The sequence below is a fragment of the Anomaloglossus baeobatrachus genome, chromosome 3 (genome assembly GCF_048569485.1).
Source record: "Anomaloglossus baeobatrachus isolate aAnoBae1 chromosome 3, aAnoBae1.hap1, whole genome shotgun sequence".
NCBI lineage: Eukaryota > Metazoa > Chordata > Amphibia > Anura > Aromobatidae > Anomaloglossus > Anomaloglossus baeobatrachus.
In genome coordinates, this window is record NC_134355.1 from 404,025,656 (window position 1) to 404,047,846 (window position 22,191).

Below are 22,191 nucleotides of genomic sequence, written 5' to 3' on the forward strand. Positions count from 1 at the left end.
GTGCATGTTATAGTCTGAAAATAACTCTCTCTCTCTCTCTCTCTCTCTCTATATATATATATATATATATATACATATATATATATATATATATATACAGTGCCTGCAAGTAGTATTCAACCCTCTGCAGATTTAGTAGGTTTACACATTCGGAATTAACTTGGCATTGTGACATTTGGACTGTAGATCAGCCTGGAAGTGTGAAATGCACTGCAGCAAAAAAGAATGTTATTTCTTTTTTTAATTTTTTTTAAATTGTGAAAAGTTTATTCAGAGGTAGGTTATAGGTCATTTATTATTCAACCCCTCAAACCACCAGAATTCTGTTTGGTTCCCCTAAAGTATTAAGAAGTATTTCAGGCACAAAGAACAATGAGCTTTACATGTTTGGATTAATTATCTCTTTTTCCAGCCTTTTCTGACTAATTAAGACCCTCCCCAAACTTGTGAACAGCACTCATACTTGGTCAACATGGGAAAGACAAAGGAGCATTCCAAGGCCATCAGAGACAAGATCGTGGAGGGTCACAAGGCTGGCAAGGGATACAAAACCCTTTCCAAGGAGTTGGGCCTACCTGTCTCCACTGTTGGGAGCATCATCCGGAAGTGGAAGGCTTATGGAACTACTGTTAGCCTTCCACGACGGCCTGTACAGCCTTTGAAAGTTTCCACCCGTGCCGAGGCCAGGCTTGTCCGAAGAGTCAAGGCTAACCCAAGGACAACAAGGAAGGAGCTCCGGGAAGATCTCATGGCAGTGGGGACATTGGTTTCAGTCAATACCATAAGTAACGTACTCCACCGCAATGGTCTCCATTCCAGAAGAGCCCGTAAGGTACCTTTACTTTCAAAGCGTCATGTCAAGTCTCGTCTACAGTTTGCTCATGATCACTTGGAGGACTCTGAGACAGACTGGTTCAAGGTTCTCTGGTCTGATGAGACCAAGATCGAGATCTTTGGTGCCAACCACACACGTAACGTTTGGAGACTGGATGGCACTGCATACGACCCAAAGAATACCATCCCTACAGTCAAGCATGGTGGTGGCAGCATCATGCTGTGGGTCTGTTTCTCAGCCAAGGGGCCTGGCCATCTGGTCCGCATCCATGGGAAGATGGATAGCACGGCCTACCTGGGAATTTTGGCCAAGAACCTTGGCTCCTCCATCAAGGATCTTAAGATGGGTCGTCATTTCATCTTCCAACAAGACAACGACCCAAAGCACACAGCCAAGAAAACCAAGGCCTGGTTCAAGAGGGAAAAAATCAAGGTGTTGCAGTGGCCTAGTCAGTCTCCTGACCTTAACCCAATTGAAAACTTGTGGAAGGAGATCAAGATTAAAGTCCACATGAGACACCCAAAGAACCTAGATAACTTGGAGAAGATCTGCATGGAGGAGTGGGCCAAGATAACTCCATAGACCTGTGCCGGCCTGATCAGGTCTTATAAAAGACGATTATTAGCTGTAATTGCAAACAAGGGTTATTCCACAAAATATTAAACCTAGGGGTTGAATAATAATTGACCCACACTTTTATGTTGAAAATTTATTAAAATTTAACTGAGCAACATAACTTGTTGGTTTGTAAGATTTATGCATCTGTTAATAAATCCTGCTCTTGTTTGAAGTTTGCAGGCTCTAACTTATTTGCATCTTATCAAACCTGCTAAATCTGCAGGGGGTTGAAGACTACTTGTAGGCACTGTATATATATGGAAGACTTTGTGACAAAAGCAAAATATTTTATGAAGTAAGATATGCAAATAATAGCAGGATGCTTCAGCAATGAGTAAGTGCTCATTCAGTTCAGACATCAACTTTTTACATATGTGTTCTATCTGTGTTTTTCACAGATTGAACTTGTACCTATTATAGTCTATTAGGCTGTCCAATTGTCCATGTATTTTTGTGTATTGAGTGGTCCACACAAAAACACGGAAATGTATCTGAATTTGATCCAAGTCACGGATATACTCGCTAGTGCGAGTCTATAGGATTGTGAAAAAAATCCAATAGCGCTTAGATGGTATCCATGTGATGTCCATTTCTCACTGACTGATAGGAAACCTCCATCACGTCTCCTTGAGAAACCTCCATCATTTTTTTTGCCTATAATCAAAACTATGATGTTAAAAACTGATACATCCAATTAAAATCTGATGCAAAACACCAATGAAAATCAAACAGTTTTTTTGTGTATGAAAAAAAATCACTGATGTCTCTAATGTCATTGTTATATAACTTATATATAACTTCATTAGTAGGATCTGTGCCCACAAGTCATTGTACAGAAGCATCTTCCTTTTGCATTAGTATATGTTGGCTGTGGATACATAAATACTGTCCTTATTATTCTGCCTTATTTCTAATGCCGTGTTACCTTCTGATAAGCTCATGTTTTTCTACCATTGAACATTCTGTAGCTCTTTGCAGAAGAAGTGAAACAGAATGAAAGTAAAGTGGAGGCATTGAAAGACAAGCTGAAAGAACTTATAGAGACGAATGGAGATGTGTCCGAATCTCAAAACTGGAAGGACAAGTTGGATAAAATAGGTATTTGGCAAATTTGATCCTGGGTTCTTTCAGTCTGTGTATCTCTGAGAGGCCAGTGATCTTCTTTATGCTTCACCTCTCAGTTAAGTACTTAACCCATTCATAGTTAAGGTCATCTGAATGTAAGTACACCCCTATACATCAATAGTGCAATAATCCTAATGGCCTGGAAGACCCTTTACTAAACCACAAGATCCAAGTGACAGCTACAGACATCACAGCTTTTCCTGAACTTGTCTGCAAGCAATGGAAATTATAAGCAATCGACATACCACAAAACTATTAATAACATCAGATTTATTTAAAGAGCCTGAAATATTACAATGTTACAAAAGCTGATGATAAAAGATTAATGTGTATTCTTCAGTAGGACTTCTCTGGTTTGTGTAAGTTATAAGGTGTATTGGATGTAGCTGACAGTGTAGTGATTTTTCCCAGTACTTCACATGAAACTACATGAAGGCCTTGTGCGCACGCTGCTTTTTTTCTGCATTTTTGCTGCTTTTTTGGTGCAGTTTTCGGTGCAGTTTGTGGTCCTAATCTGCATGTATGACCTTCCCCAGCAAAGTCTATAAGAAAGCTGAAGGCTGTGCGCACTTTGCTTCTTTTTTGCCTCCATTTTTTTTTGCAGAAAAAAGAAGCAGCATGTCAATTCTTTTCTGTATTTTTCGCTGCGTTTTGCCATTGACAATGTTAAAAAAACGCAGGGGCAAAAACGCACCGAATACATAGCAAAAACGCGTGCATGTTTTGATGCGTTTTTCAGCCAGAAGTGCGTTTTTCTGCCAGAGGGTGCGTTTTTCGCTGGAGAAATAAAACTACAGTGCGCGCACATACCCGAACAGTGACAAAAGATGATTAAATTCAGCTATTATGCACTTCTTGTCCACCAGGGCCACAGACAGAAGAGGGCCCCCTGTTTGAGTCTTTTTGCAGCCTAATCATCATCGGAATGCACCCTTATATGTGTTTCTTTGGAGTTGGAATTGGGTCCCCTTACCTCTTGGGCTCCTGTGAGGCTACACCAATGCTATTTCCGCCCCTGAGATGCACACCACTTATTTCACTACATATACATTCAATAATGATCCAAATTAGTGTACACTGACCCAAATGAGATTGTTGAATCTCCCATGTCGTGTCCCACATCATAGCAGCAGATGAAACCTATTAGTATATAGTGCTCTGTCAGCCCTTTTAGTATTTTACGATTTGTTGGTTATAGATATTGATGTGTTTTGGTGCAGAATTATATGGTTCTAGCTTAAAGAACTACTACTTATCAACCATCTCAAGTTACTACATCTCCCGCAATATACCTCATGTACCGAACTGATATTAGAAATGTAGAGAGACATTTAATGTAGCTTTATTGGAAGATTAGTTCTAAATTTAAAGAAACTGTCACTTCCAAAACTGTCCTTAAACTATAGGAATCAGTAAATAGCTTAAAAGATGCCAACTCCAAAATTCCAAATCTGAGTTATTTGTACATCTCTACTCTACTTGCTGTGACAGATAGTGGGTGTGGACCCACTACGCCATGGGCCAGGCTTACCCTGGAAACGCTTAGCTAAGCAGCTACCTGATTTTTGCTTGGGCCTCTGATGGTTAGGATAGACTTGAGCTGCAAGTAGTCGCCACGTGCTACTCCTGTGCAGTCTCCGGGTCTGCAGTAGCCTTCCAGAGGGTCAGGGTGCAGGAGACATACTAGACAAAACCCAGAGACATGGTCAAACAGTCTAATGACAGAACAAACAGCACAGGTACAGGAAACATAGGCAAGGGCACGAGAGAAGAGGTCAGGACACAAGCCAGGAGAGGCCAGGATAAACAAAAACACAAAACAGAGAGACCAAACCGACACAGCCTTGAAGAGGATAACCTGTGTTGATGGAGCAGCTGCTTGATATACTGAGTGCTGGAAGGGGATAGGCAGGAGAATAAACACTCTGCAGGACACAGGGAATACAAATTCCTTAAGATTCCGGCCATACCTTCCTATAGCCAAAAGGAGACTCAACAGCAACGGGCAGATACAGCATAGCTGGGAGAGTTGCATGAGAAAGCTCAGTAAGCTGGTCAGGCACAGGACAGTGCTTGCAATGAGTATGACGGCGCACACCAGCTGTGCAAGTCACAGGTGCGACACTCGCATTCCCATAAAAGAGTTGTGCACTGCCTGCTGATACATCGAGAGGCATGTGCACATAATAGAGAGGACTCCTAAACATGTACATCCCATAGGGAGGACTTCTAAGCGTGTGCACCTTAGAGAGGACTCTTAAAGGGGTTATCTGGTTTATTTTGCTTATTTTTTGTTATTTCACTATTGGGCTACATAGGGGCAGGTAGGTAGATGGCAAATACCTACCTGCCCTGCTGTCAGCCCCTCTCTCCCAGCTCAGAGCAGTCATGTGACCGCTCCTACCGGGATTTTTCTGCTTCTTGTGATGTCATATTGACAGGGGCTGGGCCTTGTTGATGGGCATAACAGCTGACGTCATATTGCCGCCCTGCTGCCAACCATGTACAGTGCGACAAGCCCCGCCCCCACTCATTCTCCCCCACTCCTTCCCCACATTCCGTACTCTCCCCCACCCCCTGTGCTCTGGTATCTGTGCACTGTATGTGCCGGGGCCCTGGACAAACGGGGGCCCACTCACTGTCGGAGACACCGTCAGCACTATTTGCCTGACGGTGTCCTCAACTCTTTATGATGTATGGGGCATGAGTAACTGTCTCCCCCCCTCCCCCGTTGTGCTGTCTGTCTGCACTATGTGATGAAAGCAGCGTCCTGGCTATTGAATACTGCTGGGAGCAGAGACCATGCCCGTCACTTGACACCTCTGGTCAGCAGCTCTGAGCTCTGCATCGCTCAGCTGTAAGGACGCTGCTCTCATCACAGCATGGGGGAGAAGAAGAGAGAACATGGGGTGAGAGACAGCAGAGGGGGATTCAGAGGTGATAGCGCAGGAGGGAGAGAAAAGAGTGCATGAGGGGGTATTGTATTATACAACATTATATAACTCTAGGTGTGAGTGTGTGGGTGTATGTGTGTGTGTATATATGTATATGTATATATATATATATATATATATATATATATATATATATATATATATTACAGTTAGGTCCAGAAATATTTGGACAGTGACACAAGTTTTGTTATTTTAGCTGTTTAGAAAAACATGTTCAGAAATACAATTATATATATAATATGGGCTGAAAGTGCACACTCCCAGCTGCAATATGAGAGTTTTCACATCCAAATCGGAGAAAGGGTTTAGGAATCATAGCTCTGTAATGCATAGCCTCCTCTTTTTCAAGGGACCAAAAGTAATTGGACAAGGGACTCTAAGGGCTGCAATTAACTCTGAAGGCGTCTCCCTCGTTAACCTGTAATCAATGAAGTAGTTAAAAGGTCTGGGGTTGATTACAGGTGTGTGGTTTTGCATTTGGAAGTTGTTGCTGTGACCAGACAACATGCAGTCTAAGGAACTCTCAATTGAGGTGAAGCAGAACATCCTGAGGCTGAAAAAAAAAGAAAAAATCCATCAGAGATAGCAGACATGCTTGGAGTAGCAAAATCAACAGTCGGGTACATTCTGAGAAAAAAGGAATTGACTGGTGAGCTTGGGAACTCAAAAAGGCCTGGGCGTCCACGGATGACAACAGTGGTAGATGATCGCCGCATACTTTCTTTGGTGAAGAAGAACCCGTTCACAACATCAACTGAAGTCCAGAACACTCTCAGTGAAGTAGGTGTATCTGTCTCTAAGTCAACAGTAAAGAGAAGACTCCATGAAAGTAAATACAAAAGGTTCACATCTAGATGCAAACCATTCATCAATTCCAAAAATAGACAGGCCAGAGTTAAATTTGCTGAAAAACACCTCATGAAGCCAGCTCAGTTCTGGAAAAGTATTCTATGGACAGATGAGACAAAGATCAACCTGTACCAGAATGATGGGAAGAAAAAAGTTTGGAGAAGAAAGGGAACGGCACATGATCCAAGGCACACCACATCCTCTGTAAAACATGGTGGAGGCAACGTGATGGCATGGGCATGCATGGCTTTCAATGGCACTGGGTCACTTGTGTTTATTGATGACATAACAGCAGACAAGAGTAGCCGGATGAATTCTGAAGTGTACCGGGATATACTTTCAGCCCAGATTCAGCCAAATGCCGCAAAGTTGATCGGACGGCGCTTCATAGTACAGATGGACAATGACCCCAAGCATATAGCCAAAGCTACCCAGGAGTTCATGAGTGCAAAAAAGTGGAACATTCTGCAATGGCCAAGTCAATCACCAGATCTTAACCCAATTGAGCATGCATTTCACTTGCTCAAATCCAGACTTAAGACGGAAAGACCCACAAACAAGCAAGACCTGAAGGCTGCGGCTGTAAAGGCCTGGCAAAGCATTAAGAAGGAGGAAACCCAGCGTTTGGTGATGTCCATGGGTTCCAGACTTAAGGCAGTGATTGCCTCCAAAGGATTCGCAACAAAATATTGAAAATAAAATTTTTTTTTTTGGGTTTGGTTTATTTGTCCAATTACTTTTGACCTCCTAAATTGTGGAGTGTTTGTAAAGAAATGTGTACAATTCCTACAATTTCTATCAGATATTTTTGTTCAAACCTTCAAATTAAACGTTACAATCTGCACTTGAATTCTGTTGTAGAGGTTTCATTTCAAATCCAATGTGGTGGCATGCAGAGCCCAACTCGCGAAAATTGTGTCACTGTCCAAATATTTCTGGACCTAACTGTACATATATATATATATATATATATATATATATACATATACATTATATATATATATATATATATATATATATATATACACACACACACACACACACACACACACACACACCGTGCACACATGGTAAATATATCTGCTATAGACTGACATTAGGTGCTATATATAGTTTTCATTTTCATTACACAGTATTCATATATCAGGTGCTGGGGCAGAATACTGACAGTCAATGAATGTGCAGGGGGCGGGGCTAGACACTGAGGCATGTGCGGTGCCAGCTCTGACTGTGAAGTTTGGCAGTCAAGCATAGGAAGATTTCATGTTTGGTTGAGCTGGAGGTAAATAAAGAGGCTGCAGAAAATAAAGTGATAATTCAAGAGGATCAAAAGTTAGAAACAAAAACAAAATAATATAGGGATGTTTTATATGACAATACAGCATAGATCAGCTTAAAGAAATTGTCTGGCCATAAAATATTTTTTTTTAAGTGTTTGCACACAATAGAGAGGACTTCCAAGGCATGGTTATCGGCATGCAGCAGTCATTGTTTCCATATTGATAACCTATATAAAGGAAAGGTTTTCAACATAATTTGCCTGTTATGTTATACGAACAAATTGTACCTCTAATGGTAGAACTGTTTAATCATCCAATGCCACTGTCAGTTTCTGACTGCAGCATGTAAGTGGTTGAGTACAGTCTGCACACCCTAACCGTCATCCACCCCATTGCAAAAAGATTGCGGGATGCCAATGGCCATAGTAGCCAGAGTCCAATTGAAAACCTTTGTTACTGCCATCTTCGTGGAGCTATGAAGTCCAGCCCATTGTTGCAAATCATATGAGATTATTACGTTTACCATATACTTCAGTACTGATTGATCACGAGTTTACTTCTGCTATGGAGTACTAAAAAGTAAAGTCAAAATTAATTAAAAAGAATGTTTACTAAATATTTAGTAAACCTCGTTTATTTTTCTGCTAATGTAAAATGCTAGATAAAATGCAAAGAAAAAAATAAATACAGAAAAACTACTACACAAGAGCAAGCCCTTACAGTCATTGTCTCCTGTGCTTTAATCCACTTTCACTAAAGACCGTTTCTGCACTCATCTGCAGGTTGCAATAAATTACAAGCGGTTAATTGGAGTTTTTGTATAAATAATAATGTCTGTTTCTTTTTTGTCGCCTTTTTGTTGTGTCCGCTGTAGAGTTTTCTTGGAAAGACATCACCCAGATGACAGCTGAAAGGCAGCAAACGTTGGAAGAGTCTTCGAATGACCTGACCCTGTTCCAAAATGCGGAGGCTCAGTTAAAACAATGGCTGATAGAGAAAGAACTCATGGCCAGTGTGCTTGGACCGCTGTCAATAGACCCTAATATGCTGAAAACACAAAAGCAGCAAGTCCAGGTAAACCCAGCACTTATGTTCATCTGATCGTTTTCTTTAAGTTACAGTACATCTTTACACATTTATTTTTTGGCAAGAAAGTTGCACATATGGTTTTTGTCACTTGGTGGTGTAGGTTGTCTCTACAGTCTAGCTTTGATGATGAGGCGCTGTGGACTTTCTGACCATACTCAACCTTTTTTTATTGCTGGGCTCAGCAGAGGAGTTGTTGAGATAAAGGAGACACTTGATATTATGCATGACTTGGCTAAGATTCCTTAGTTGTGTTATGATTTTATCTAAAGTAGCAATAGGCTTTCGATCTGACTTTTTTGTAATATATTAATAATTAAAGGGAATCTGTCACCAGGTTTTTGCCACCTAATCTGAGAGCAGCATAACGTAGGGGCAGAGATCCTGATTCCAGTGATGTGTCACTTACTGGGATGCTTAGTGTAGTTTTGAGAAAAACACTGTTTAGTTAGCAGTAGATTATCATTAGAGGACTACTTGGCCTGCTGCCAGGTAGTCCAGCATATTCATGAGCTCTGTATAACTGCTAGATCTGCAGCAGAGAAAACATTGATTTTATCAAAATGACAGCAAACAGGTGAGTAAGTGACACATTGCAGGAATCAGGGTCTCTGCCTCTACATTATGCTGCTCTCAGATGGGGGAGCAAAAACCTGGTGATAGATTCCTTTTAAGGAAAGATGTTACATAACTGTTGAAAGACTACCATCTGATCTGCCCTTATCATCCTATCTGAGAAACCCGTTAATGCACAAGGGTAAAGATTTCACAATAAAGGTTTCACTATATTTTTATGACTTAGGCCGGAGTCACACTTGCGAGTGACTCGGTGAGTCTCGCATCAGCATCACGCGGTACGGCCGCACACTCTCTGGACAGGAGCATTTCAACTGCATAGAAATACTTGCAGCTGACCTGCTCCTGTCAGGAGAGAAGTCAGCCACGCCAGGTGCTGCGATCTGATAATCGCGCCAGTCATACGTTTGTGTGAGCGCACCCTTAAACTGAGCACAGTTGGTGCTACTCTACTTTTTCTATTACCATTTTGCTTTTTCTTCTACTCTCCTCTAATCTCCAATCTTCTATTCTCCTCCAATCTAATTATGCCCCCAGGTAACAATGGTGCAAACGTACGCTTCAGCCAACTGGGTGTATACTACAGAACTTGTCTGTTGGTATTTGCTTTTTAACTTTTGATGCTGGCCAATCAAACCTTTGCTCCACTCACAGAGGAGTTTTGTAGTACATGCTCAGTTGGTTGAAGGACATTTTGCACATTTATAGGTGGCTTTACACACTGCAACATCGCAAACGACATCGCTGTAACGTCACCGGTTTTGTGACGTAATAGCGACATCCCCAGCGACATTGCAGTGTGTGAAACACATCAGCGACCTGGCCCCTGCTGTGAAGTTGCTGATCGCTACAAATCGTTCAGAACCATTCTTTGGTCCTTTGTTTCCCGCTGTGCAGCATGATCGCTACAAAGTCTCAGTGTGTAAAGGGGACTTAAATGTGCAGGCAGCAGGAGCCAGCTTCTGTGGACACTGGTAATCACGGTAAACATCGGGTAACCAAGAAGCCCTGTCCTTGGTTACCCGATATTTACCTTCGTTACCAGCCTCCGCCGCTCTCACTGTCAGTGCCGGCTCCTGCTCCTTGCACGTGTAGCAGAGTACACATCGGGTAATTAACCCCATGTGTGCTGTAACTAGGAGAGCAGGGAGCCAGCGCTAAGCAGTGTGCGCTACTCCCTGCTCTCTGCACGTGTAGCTACAGCACACATCGGGTAATTAACCCGATGTGTACTGTAGCTAGGAGAGCAGGGAGCCAGCGCTAAGCAGTGTGCGCTGCTCCCTGCTCTCTGCAGGTGTACCTGCGTGCGCTGGTAACCAAGGTAAATATCGGGTTGGTTACCAAGCGCAGCATCGCTTCAGTGCGTCGCTGCTGGCTGGGGGCTGGTCACTGGTTGCTGGTGACAGCTCACCAGCAACCCGTGTAGCGATGCTCCAGCGATCCCTGCCAGGTCAGGTTGCTGGTGGGATCGCTGGAGCGTCTGACTGTGTGACCTCTCACCAGCGACCTCCTAGCAACTTACCAGCGATCCCTATCAGGTTGTATCGTTGTTGGGATCGCTGGTAAGTTGTTTAGTGTAAAGGGGCCTTATTACTTGGGGGGCATGATTTGAGACAGAACAAAAAGATTAGCTATTCCAGAATGAATGAAGCAGGAACAATTGAAGGAGGTGCTCAGTTTAAAATGAAAAAAAAATACAGTGAAACTTGAATTTTTATGAAACAGTTCTTCAGTCTTCTTTACTGATAGTTATCTTACAAATAAAGGGTACTTTACAGCGTACCCGCCCCCATCGGTTGTGCGACACGGGCAAATCGCTGCCCGTGGCGCACAACATCGCTAACATCCGTCACACGAACTTACCTTCCCTGCGACGTCGCTCTGGCCGGTTATCCGCCTCCTTTCTAAGGGGGCGGTTCGTGCAGCGTCACAGCGACGTCACACGGCAGCCGTCCAATAGCAGAGGAGGGGCGGAGATGAGCGGCCGGAACATTCCGCCCACCTGCTTCCTTCCTCATTGCCTCATTGCTGGTGGACGCAGGTAAGGAGATGTTCGTCGTTCCTGCGGTGTCACACATAGCGATCTCTACTGCCGCAGGAACGACGAACAACATCGTACCTGCAGCAGCAACGATATTAAGAAAATGAACGACGTGTCAACGAGCAACGATTTTTCACGTTTTTGCGCTCGTTGATCGTCGCTCATTGGTGTCACACGCTGCGGTGTCGCTAACGGTGCCGGATGTGCGTCACTAACGACGTGACCCCGACGATATATCATTAGCGATGTCGCAGAGTGTAAAGCACCCTTATGACACTATTGAAGCTAATTCAGTGCACTTAGGAGGTATCTGACATGGCAGGATCTCTACAGCTCTGTATCATTTTCTCAGTTTTATTTACTGTAGTAGTTTAGTCCTAACAGCACTTATGGACTCCAGCCATCCAAAGAAGATTGTGGCCATCTGTTCCCATCTATGGGGTGTGGATTTCTTGGATTGGTTATGTTATAAAGACTCTTTTTCATATATTTATTCTATCTGTGATTTTCCCAGATACAACATCCCCATTTTAGCCTATGGTGCCGTCAACTTGTTCGGACACATATTAGGTTTTCATTCTAGTAACAGATCACACTCTTCCATTAAAATCAATGGATCTATGGAATAAATGGATAGCACATGGATGCCATCTTTGTGTCAATCTATAGCCTGCTTTACACCTTACAATTTCTCGTGCGATCGGATTTGCGATCGCACCCGCCCCCATCGTTTGTGCGGCACGGGCAATTTGTTGCCCGTGTCGCACAATGCTGTATCCCCCGTCACACTTCGTTGTACTTACCTTCCAAACGACCTCGCTGTGGGCGGCAATCATTCACTTCCTGAAGGGAGAGGGACGTTCGGCATCACAGCGACGTCACACAGCGGCCGGCCAATAGAAGCGGAGGGGCGGAGATGAGCGGGATGTAAACATCCCGCCCACCTCCTTCCTTCAGTATTGCCGCCGCCGGCCGCAGTTCATCGTTCCCGGGGTGTCACACGGAGCGATGTGTGCTGCCCCGGGTACGATGAACAACAGGACGTGCGATTTTTAGAAAACGAGCGACGTGTCAGCGATGAACGAGAAGGTGAGTATTTCTGCTCGTTCATAGCTGTCACACGCTACAATATCACTAACGATGCCGGATGTGCGTCACTTACGACATGACCCCGCCGACATCTCGTTACATATATCGTAGCGTGTAAAGCCCGCTTATGCTGTTCATTCTTTACTGGTTATTGAGTAGGAGAAGCTTAGATTTTTTTTTATTCTTTTTTTGTTTGCATAAACCTTGTTCCACACAAATGGTATAAGTGGTATGGCGGACACACAAACCAAATATGGTTGAAAATTGGATTCAGATCCTGATGAAAAATGGACTGTGGAAAAAAATAATGGATGTCTGGATGAAGTGTTTTGTAGAGAGACCAAAAAAAATCTGTCCACCAGTCTGAATTGAGTTTAACCATATGAAGGGAAAAAAAAGGACTTTGTATGGATCGGTATAGATGAGTGAGCCAGGGATAAATAAAATCAAGGATGGCGAAAAAGTCAGATCCTTAAAATAAAAAGTTTCATTAGCAACAACATGTGCAGCATGTCTAGTACAGCTGGATGACATCTACCAGTCAAAGTAAGAACAGTTGTGAAAGTCCGATCTACTTTGATATGTACGACCGTTTGGGAATGGAACTGTTGGGCTATGTTCTCACAATGAATGTTTGGTGCACAGTGGGCATGAGATTTCTATAGGTCCCATTTACTGTACTGGAACTGTAAGATGCTGCGTTTCTTGTGCAGAGAAAATACGTAGTGTCAAAATTGCACCAAATGCTCGTCATGGGAATTTACTCAACCTCAGTGGCTTCTCTCTTCTTCATTTACTTGTTTTCATTTGTCAGCAAGTAAATACATCAGATTGCGTGTAAGGTTGAGTTCACATGTCCAGTAATCATCCGTTAAAACGGATCCTGCAGAGATCTGTTGGCAAAATGATTTCTGCCGGATCCGTTTTTTTAACATGGGAGTCTATGGAGAACGGATCCGTTAACGGATTGCTATTTATATTCCATTTGAATCTGATCATGTAAGAAAAAAAGAAATCTTTTACTAATGCAAGAAAAATGTATGACTAAATAGCAATCTGTTACCAGATCCATTCGCCATAGACTCTCATGTTAAACAAATGGATCTTACAGACGTCAGTTATTTAACAATGCATACAAAAGTTTTGTTTAACAAAAAGGCAAGTAAAATACGTGTCAAAAATGATGCAAAAGGTTTCATATTTTACGCTGAATTTTTCCTGCCAAGAGATGATGAAATGGTGCAGAAATTTCTGCACCAAATACTTAACATGTGTATATACCCTATACAGTATGTTCACACATTCATTACTGCAGTGTTTTATGCATTTTCTACAAGCCGATTTTGGTACAGATTTTTCAACACTCATTAGTATGAATGAACTCTGCAGATAAATTTCTGAAAGAAGTAATACACTTCAGATTTAATTTTGCTGCAATTCCTGCTCTATGGCCGCTCGCTGGGACTTGCATGTAGCAGAACTGAATCGTCATGGGACCTCCTCATGTGGATTACACTGGGGGCATGTCTGACTCCAACCAATCACAGACACCAGGATGGCCGGTGAGCGGGGAAAGCAGTGCATACGCGATGAGCCTAATGCGCGGCCCCGTAAGTGAATGTGCGACCTGGAAGCAGTGTGCCGCCATGACGGAGCCTCAACAAGTATGAAGTGCTCGCTTAATTTTTATTTTCTTTCATTTTTTATTATTTTTTTTTAATTTCTCGAGTGCGGGATCCAGATCAAAAACCTGGAATCCTGGGCCCAGGCCAGTAACTTTGAAACTGCGCTATTCCTGACTTTTACAGTCTGAGTCCGCTCATCACTAATTAGGATGTGAATATTATTTCTTGTACGGCAATGCAATAGACGTATGAAGGGCTGCTGCAGATAGATATGAAGTCATTTCACATCATTGTTGGGGGCCAATGCCACAAACTAATTACATTATTTCGGCCCTATGTAAAACTTATTGCTTGTTTCCTGTGAATGATTCATCTCTGACTCATATTTGTATCGTTATATTCAATGTCTCTTTGTATTAGGTATATACCATTTCCATTGAGGTTCAATTCATTCCTTTGCATTCACCAGTCCCTGCTTTGCTCACCCTGCCGCGAAGTTACTGTCATTGCCTAGATATTTGTTCTGTGCCCCCCAGATGTTTCCAGACTAGAAGGGAGTACATGTGTTTCCCATGAGATCACCCCCTGCAATTTCATGCTGCTTGTGATCTTGTCTACTGAAGAATATCTAACACTCAACAAGTCTTCATTTTACTGCTCCATGCTTTATTTCCCTATGTGCTGTGACTCACTAGACCTATTTATATGCTTTCTATAGTAGGCATACAGTCATGGCTGCCTTGGAATTGTTCCAGAAAATGAAATATTTCTCCAAGAAAAATATTGCAGTTACACATTTTTTATACACATTTATTTCTTTTGTGTGTATTTGAACAAAACAAAAAAAACACATAAAATATAAGGCAAATAGGACATAATGTTACACAAAACCCCAAAAATGGTCCGGATAAAATTGTTGGCACCTTTCCAAAACTGTGGGAAAACCACTTTCTTTCAAACATGTGATGCTGGTTAACACACCTGTTACAAGTAACAGGTGCAGGCAATATGAAAATCACACCTGAAACCAGATAAAAAGGGAAGAAGTTGACTCAATCTTTGCATTGTGTGTGTGTGTGTGCCACACTAAGAATGGAGAATAGGCATAGGAGAAACAAATTGTCTGAGGACTTGAGAAACAAAATTGTTGAAAAATATCAGCAATCTCAGTGTTACCAGAGATATTGATGTTTCTTTGTCCATGTCATGCAACATAGTCAAGAAGTTTACAGCTCATGACACTGTATCTAGTCTCCCCAGACGTGGACGGCAGAAAAAATATTGATGAAAGGTTGCATCTCAGGATAATTCAAGCTGTTCTGGAGACTCAAGGTGCATCAGTGTCAGCGCGAACTATTCGTCGACATTTGAATTAAATGAAACGCTATGGCATGAGACGCAGGAGGACACCACTATTGACACAAAGACATATAAAAGCTAACTAGTTTACCAAACTGTACATGACACTAAAATCCTTCTGGGAAAGCATCTTGTAGACAGATGAGACCAAGGCAGATCTTTTAGGTAAAGCACATCATTCTACTGTTTACTGAAAATGGAATGAGGCCTACAAAGAAAAGAACACAGTACCAAAAGTCAAATATGGGGGAGGTTCAAAGATGTTTTGGTGTTGTCTTGCTGCCTCTAGCAATGAATGCCTTGACTGTGTGAAAGATGTCATGAAATCTGACGATTACGAAAGGATTTTGGGTCACAGTGCAGTGCCCAGTGTCAGTTCCCAGTGTGAGAAAGTTGGATTTACGTTGTACATCATGGGTCTTCCAGCAGGACAATGACCCGAAGCATAATTGAAGACGTTTCATAGTTTTTAAGGTTGAAGGGAGACTCTAAGTCCATCAAGTTCAACCCGTAGCCTAACTTGTTGATCCAGAGGAAGGCAAAAAAACCCCAATGTGTCAAACAAGCTCCAATGGGGAAAAAATTCCTTCCTGACTCCACATATGGCAATCAGACTAGTTCCCTGGATCAACACCCTGTCATAAAATCTAATATACATAACTGGTAATATTACATTTTTTAAGAAAGGCATCCAGGCTCTGCTTAAATGTTAGTAGTGAATCACTCATTACAACATCATGCGGCAGAGAGTTCCATAGTCTCACTGCTCGTACAGTAAAGAATCCTCGTCTGTGATTATGATTAAACCTTCTTTCCTCAAGACGTAGCGGATGCCCCCGTGTTCCAGTCGCAGGCCTAGGTGTAAAGAGATCTTTGGAAAGGTCTCTGTACTGTCCCCTCATATGTTTATACATTGTGATTAGATCCCCCCTAAGCCTTTGTTTTTCCAAACTAAATAACCCCAAGTTTAATAACCTGTCTTGGTGTTGCAGCCCACCCATTCCTCTAATAATCTTGGTCGCTCTTCTATCTACCTGTAAGAAGAAGCTGTCAGAAATTAAAGGAAATAAAATGCTGGAGAGTTCTGAAGTGACCAACAATGAGTCTGGATTTATATTCCATTAAACACCTGTAAAGAGATTTTAAAATTGCTGTTGGAAGAAGACACCCTTCAAATATGAGAGACCTGGAGCAGCTTGCAAAAGAAGAGTGGTCCATATTTACAAGAGGTGTAAGAAGCTTGTTGATTGTTATAGGAAGCAATTAATTGCAGTTATTTATATCAAAGGGTGTGCAACCAAATATTAAGTTCAGGGTGCCAACAATTTTATCCCGCTCATTCTTGGAGTTTTATGTGAAATTATGTCCAGTTTGCCTTTTTTGTTAGTTTTTTGTGTGTTGTTCCAATATACTCAAAGGAAATAAATCTGTATATGACAAAATATGTGTAATTGCAATAATTTTCTGTTAATAATTTCAAGGGTGCCTACACTTTTGGCCTTGACTGTACATATGTGTATAGTATGTGAGTATGTATCAGCATTGATATATATAGGTATCTGGACAGTTCAGTCAAGGGTATAAATATCAGATCTTTTACACTCCTCATTATGTGGAAACTTGGCATAAATCAGTAGTAATAAAACAAAGCAGAATGGAGCAGATTTATCCATACTGTCTAATTCTTAGACAGTGTCAATTTAGACTTGACAGTCCTAAAATGAGCCAGATTTATTAAAGTAGTCCATACTGTTTGCTAAATTTGTCTGATTTTTGCACTGCCTGGTTTTATACCTCCTATCAGTTGTCTTACTTTGTGCCAAATTTGCACAACAAATTTGGTGCATTTTTAGCGCATGATGTCGCAAAGATTGACATGCCTTTTTATAGTGAGTCCAAGCCCCTTTAAGTTATGCCCACCAACATTTCTGATAAGATGCATAAACGACCCGAGTCATTACCAGTCTTAGAATTCATCATCAATATCAGATCTGTAAGGTCCATCATCTACCATCCCACTGATCAGTTAATAATAACTCCGCTTGTTGCCAGATGTAAATATTGAGCAGAATTGGACCGCACATCTCCATCCTTTGTGTAGTGTTCCCTGCCAAGTGCTGCAGAACAGATCTAGCTGAAGAAAATACAATAAACGGATTTGTTCAGTGCAGCTCTGTTCAGCCACTGCCAGTACCAGCTGATTGGTGAGATGCCCTACAGATTACTTATCCTTGGGATAGGTCATCAATAATATATAACAACCCTTTTAAATGAATATGAAAATGCTATTGAGTGTGTAATTCTGCTCTATGCATTGTGTGATTATGGGAATTCTCATTTATCTTTTTACTTTAGATTCTCTTAAAAGAGTTTGATGCTCGAAAACAACAGTATGAGCAGCTTAACAATGCTGGACAGAGGATCCTTAGCCGACCTGGAGACCTCCCTGCCTGTGATGAGGCAGTAAAGGAGCAGATAGCAGATGTGGCGTGTAAATGGGAAAGTCTAACTGGACAATTAAATGACAGATGTGATCGAATCGACCAAGCTATTGTAAAAAGCACTGATTACCAAAGCCATCTGAACGGTCTTTCTGAGAAACTAAGTGCCTTGAATAACAAACTGAGCAGCAATACGACATTAAGCTCTGACCCCAATGCTGTAAAACTGAAGCTAGAGACTGCACAGCAAGTCCAGGAAGAAATAAAGCAGGAGATGGCAAACATTGAAAGAGCCAGAGAATTGTGTGATGAGTTGTCACGTTTGGTAGCTGAGGAATACTTAAAAGTGGAGTTGAATAGGCAGATGGACAACATTGCTAAGCCCTTCATGGATTTGAAACAAAAAACAGGTATGTGTTCACCCCAACTTTACTCTGATGTAATGAAAAAACTGCAAGAAACAGTGAAAATTAAGTGCCTTATCTTGGCACATAATGAGACCCATAATAACCGTGTATCGAATAACATGAGTAATCAATAATATCACAAGTCAATTTCTGACAGCGCTCCTTCTGATTTATATATTGTTATGTATCTTACAATTTAATGCAGAAATATATAATGTACTGTAGTATTCCTCTTTTGTCCTGCCATTATTCAATGCTAAATCTACAAGAATGTCTCTAACGTCTTACACATTAGTTAATTATTTTAGCTTTAATTGACAATACTCCATGATAGTTTAACTACATCTGGACTGCCCATAATCTATAAACATTCAAGGCCCTGCTTTTACTCTACACTGACATTATTAACCTTCGTCCGGCTGAATAGGTACAATTGTAACTATTCCATTTTAAAATTGCAATAATTTTTTTTTTTAGAAAAGCCGTAGAGGGCTGAAATTTCGTGACATCTCAGCAGTTTTGGTCCAGAATATATTGGCCAAATTTCAATAAAATATCTCCACCCCCTTCCGAGATAAGGGGTCGAGAAATGTTGGCAAAATTATGCAGCCTGACGAAGGTTAAATGCTAATTCAGAGTAAGCAGCTCGCAGGAAATCATCTGTTGGAGGCTTGAAGCTAGGTGATAGATACAACCTGACTCCCATAAAGTCTGAATCAGCCCTTGTGTTTACAAATTAGACAGCACTGACAGTGCTTCCTCCTCCAGACCCATTCTGAAGACTCTGTTAGCTTTGTTATGCAGCCAGGAGCTGAATTTTCCCTGTAACAGGGGCTAATATACTAGCCACAGTTACATGAAAAATCCTCAATAAAAAGAAGATATTAATATGTTTAAATGCCTGCCCAAAGGTATTTTAAGACCTTATGGAGGCACAGTATGTAAAAGAAATGCAAAGTATTTAAAAATCATAAGTAAATAGAAAAAAATAATAAATCAAAGAAAGAGATACTGCTAGTCGGCATTACTGTTTCTAGCACAACCCTGTTTGAAACAAATATGTCCACTATCTAACAAATTTCGAAGTAAAAATTGTTTGTAAAAATAAATAAATAAATGTGAAAAATAGACACATTTCCTATTTGTCTTTACCTTCTGCGATATCAGCAAAAAAATAAAAGCACTATAGAAATTACTTAAAATTTAAGTCTCATGTATCGTGAAAAAAACAGGCAAAAATAAGTTAAATATACAAGCGAGAAAACTTTTTAGAGCTGATAAAAACACATGTTCTTTAGATGAGAACAGATTAATGCAAGTGCAAAGAATAGGTTGTGTTTTATCTAGCAACAGGTCAAGCTTCTATGAAGTCTAGGACATATGGTCCACTATAGACAACAACTCTTACAATAATTACATAGCTCTATCATAATTTGTTTTTACTGCTCATCATCATCATCATCATTATTATTATTTACTTTGACTTGCCTGCCCAGTAACTGAATATTTTTTTTTTTATCTTATAGCTTCCCATATAGAACAGTTACAGTCTACATTTGCTAGCTCTCAAAAATTTTGTGAAATGTCGGAGGACTTCGAGATCTGGATAGAAAAACAAAAAAAAGAACAGAAGGAGGCAGCACCCATTTCTACCAAACTTGATGTTTTGAAGTCATTAATCACAGAGACAAAACAAATGCATAGCTCTCTGAATAGCCAACGTGATGCTTTTGGCAAGGTCATGGTAGAAGGTGAAAAACTGTTACAAAAAACAGAAGGAGAAGACAGGATCAGACTTCAGAGTCAGCTCTCTTTGCTTAAAAGTGAATGGGAAGATGTTAATAAGCAAATAACAGAGCGGACAAACAATTTAAAGGACTGTCAGCAGAAAGCCATAAAGTATAAACATCTAATAGACAACATTCTGCCTTGGGTTGAGGAACATCACAATAAAGTATGTGAACTCAAACTTTCAGTAGATGCTGTGGCTATAGAAAAATCAATTTCAGATGTGAAAGCTATACAGAAGAGCGTTGACAAGCAGCGTGGCATGTTGGAGATGCTAAATAGTGCAACAGATAGTTTATTAGCCTCCTGTCAGGTAGATAAAGAAGTAGTCACAGATGAGAGCTCCATGCTAAACAACAAGATGGAATTCCTTATTGACAACTTGCATACTAAAAAGGACTGCTTGGAGAATATGGCATTACGTCTTAAAGATTTTCAAGAGTCTGTTAAAGAGTGCGAGAATCAACTTCTTGCAACTCAAGAACACTTAGAAATACATGAGTCACTTGGAGCTCAAGCATGTAGCAATAAGCATCTGACCATAATGCAGACCCAACAAAAAGCCCTGCAGGCCTTGACGCCACAAGTTGAACGTTCCCAAAGACTGGCACAAAAGTTGGTGGTAGAGGCCTTCGATGCAGAAGGGGTTTCAGATCTTCTTCTTCAGGCTGAGTCTCTACAGCAGAAACATAAGGCAATCTCTGAGCAGATAGAAGAAAAATGCTCATTTTTAGAAACTAAGCTACAAGGCATTGGACATTTCCAAAATAGTATTCGAGAAATGTTTGCTCAGTTTGCAGAGTTGGATGATGAACTTGACAGCTTATCCCCAATTGGGAGGGATAGAGATATATTACAGGCTCAGAAACAAGAAATTAACACATTGCTCCAGAAACTTGGAGATCTCATAACAACTAATGACAATGCCAATAAGACATGTAAGATGATGTTGGCGACAGAGACGTCTCCTGATCTCATTGGTATCAAGAGGGACCTGGAAGCCCTAAATAAACAGTGTAAAAAACTCCTTGACCGAGCAAAATCCAGGGAAGAAAACATAGAGGACAATATTGTCCGAATAGAAGAGTTTTATAGCACGTTGAGGCATTTTATTAATCAACTCGAAACTGTTGAGCAAAATGAAGAATCCCAGGGTACTGTGGGAATGGAGACGGATGTTATTAATCAACAGCTAAGCATATTTACGGTAAGAACATGTTGTGTACATAAGATATGTAGTGATATGTTAGTATTTACTTGGATCACAGAAAAATACTCCTAAATTTTTGTTAAACTTTTATTATCAATATATTGAAACGTGAAAAAAGGGGGGGTCATTAAATATAAAATATCTTCTAGAATTGAATTACAGACAGCAAACAGATGCCACGTAACTAACATCTATTTACTCTTCATTTTTTTGCCAAATCATTTACTTTAGTGGGATAGTTTGATCCCCAAATCAGACAAAAATCAAACAAGTTGAACAGGCATATGAAAAAACTCATAGACTATAATGGGTATGTATTCTGTCCACTAAAGGAATGGATAGGACACGTGCATAGAGCTTAGACTCGTGAATGGGGCCTTATTGTACGAAACAGAAATTGCATTGTCTGCATATCCATTCATGCACCTTGACAATTTTATCCTTTTTAAGCCTGACATTTGTGTTAGAAAAACATTTATTAGTCGAGTTTCTCATGTTGCCTTTATAGGAATACATCTTTTAATTGTATTTTTTTCACCATTGGTTCTCATGTGTAGGCCTTGGTTCCACTTGCATTGCTTCTGATGCAAGAGCATCGGAAGCGATATGCTAATGACCGTCTGCTGCTGTGAGTTTGAGCTGAGGGTTGCACGGAAAGAGAGGGAGAGAAGCATTTTCTCCCTCTCCTCCGCGGCCTCTCTCTGCATACATCACACTGCGGTCGTATGATATGCGAGTGCAGTGCGATGTTTCACACGCATCCATAGACTTGTATGGGTGCGTGTGAGCCAAGACTCTCTGCCAAACATAGCATGCTGCGATTCATTCCACATGCCGCTATGGCATGAGAAATCAATTGCAGATGGACACTGTCCCATAGATTTGCACGGGTGTGCGAGTACAATTTA

General features: G+C 41.1%; 1 protein-coding gene across 21 annotated transcripts in view; it reads left to right on the forward strand.

The window, feature by feature from the left end:
• The window catches only part of DST (dystonin), an 879,552-nt gene that overhangs the window by 642,906 nt on the left and 214,455 nt on the right, over positions 1-22,191 (forward strand). For all 21 annotated transcript variants that reach the window (XM_075340270.1, XM_075340271.1, XM_075340278.1 and 18 more), the window contains 4 exons: positions 2,422-2,551; positions 8,536-8,735; positions 17,793-18,288; positions 19,812-21,280. In XM_075340270.1, the coding sequence (XP_075196385.1) occupies positions 2,422-2,551; positions 8,536-8,735; positions 17,793-18,288; positions 19,812-21,280 (2,295 nt within the window). The remainder of the gene's footprint in view (positions 1-2,421; positions 2,552-8,535; positions 8,736-17,792; positions 18,289-19,811; positions 21,281-22,191) is intronic.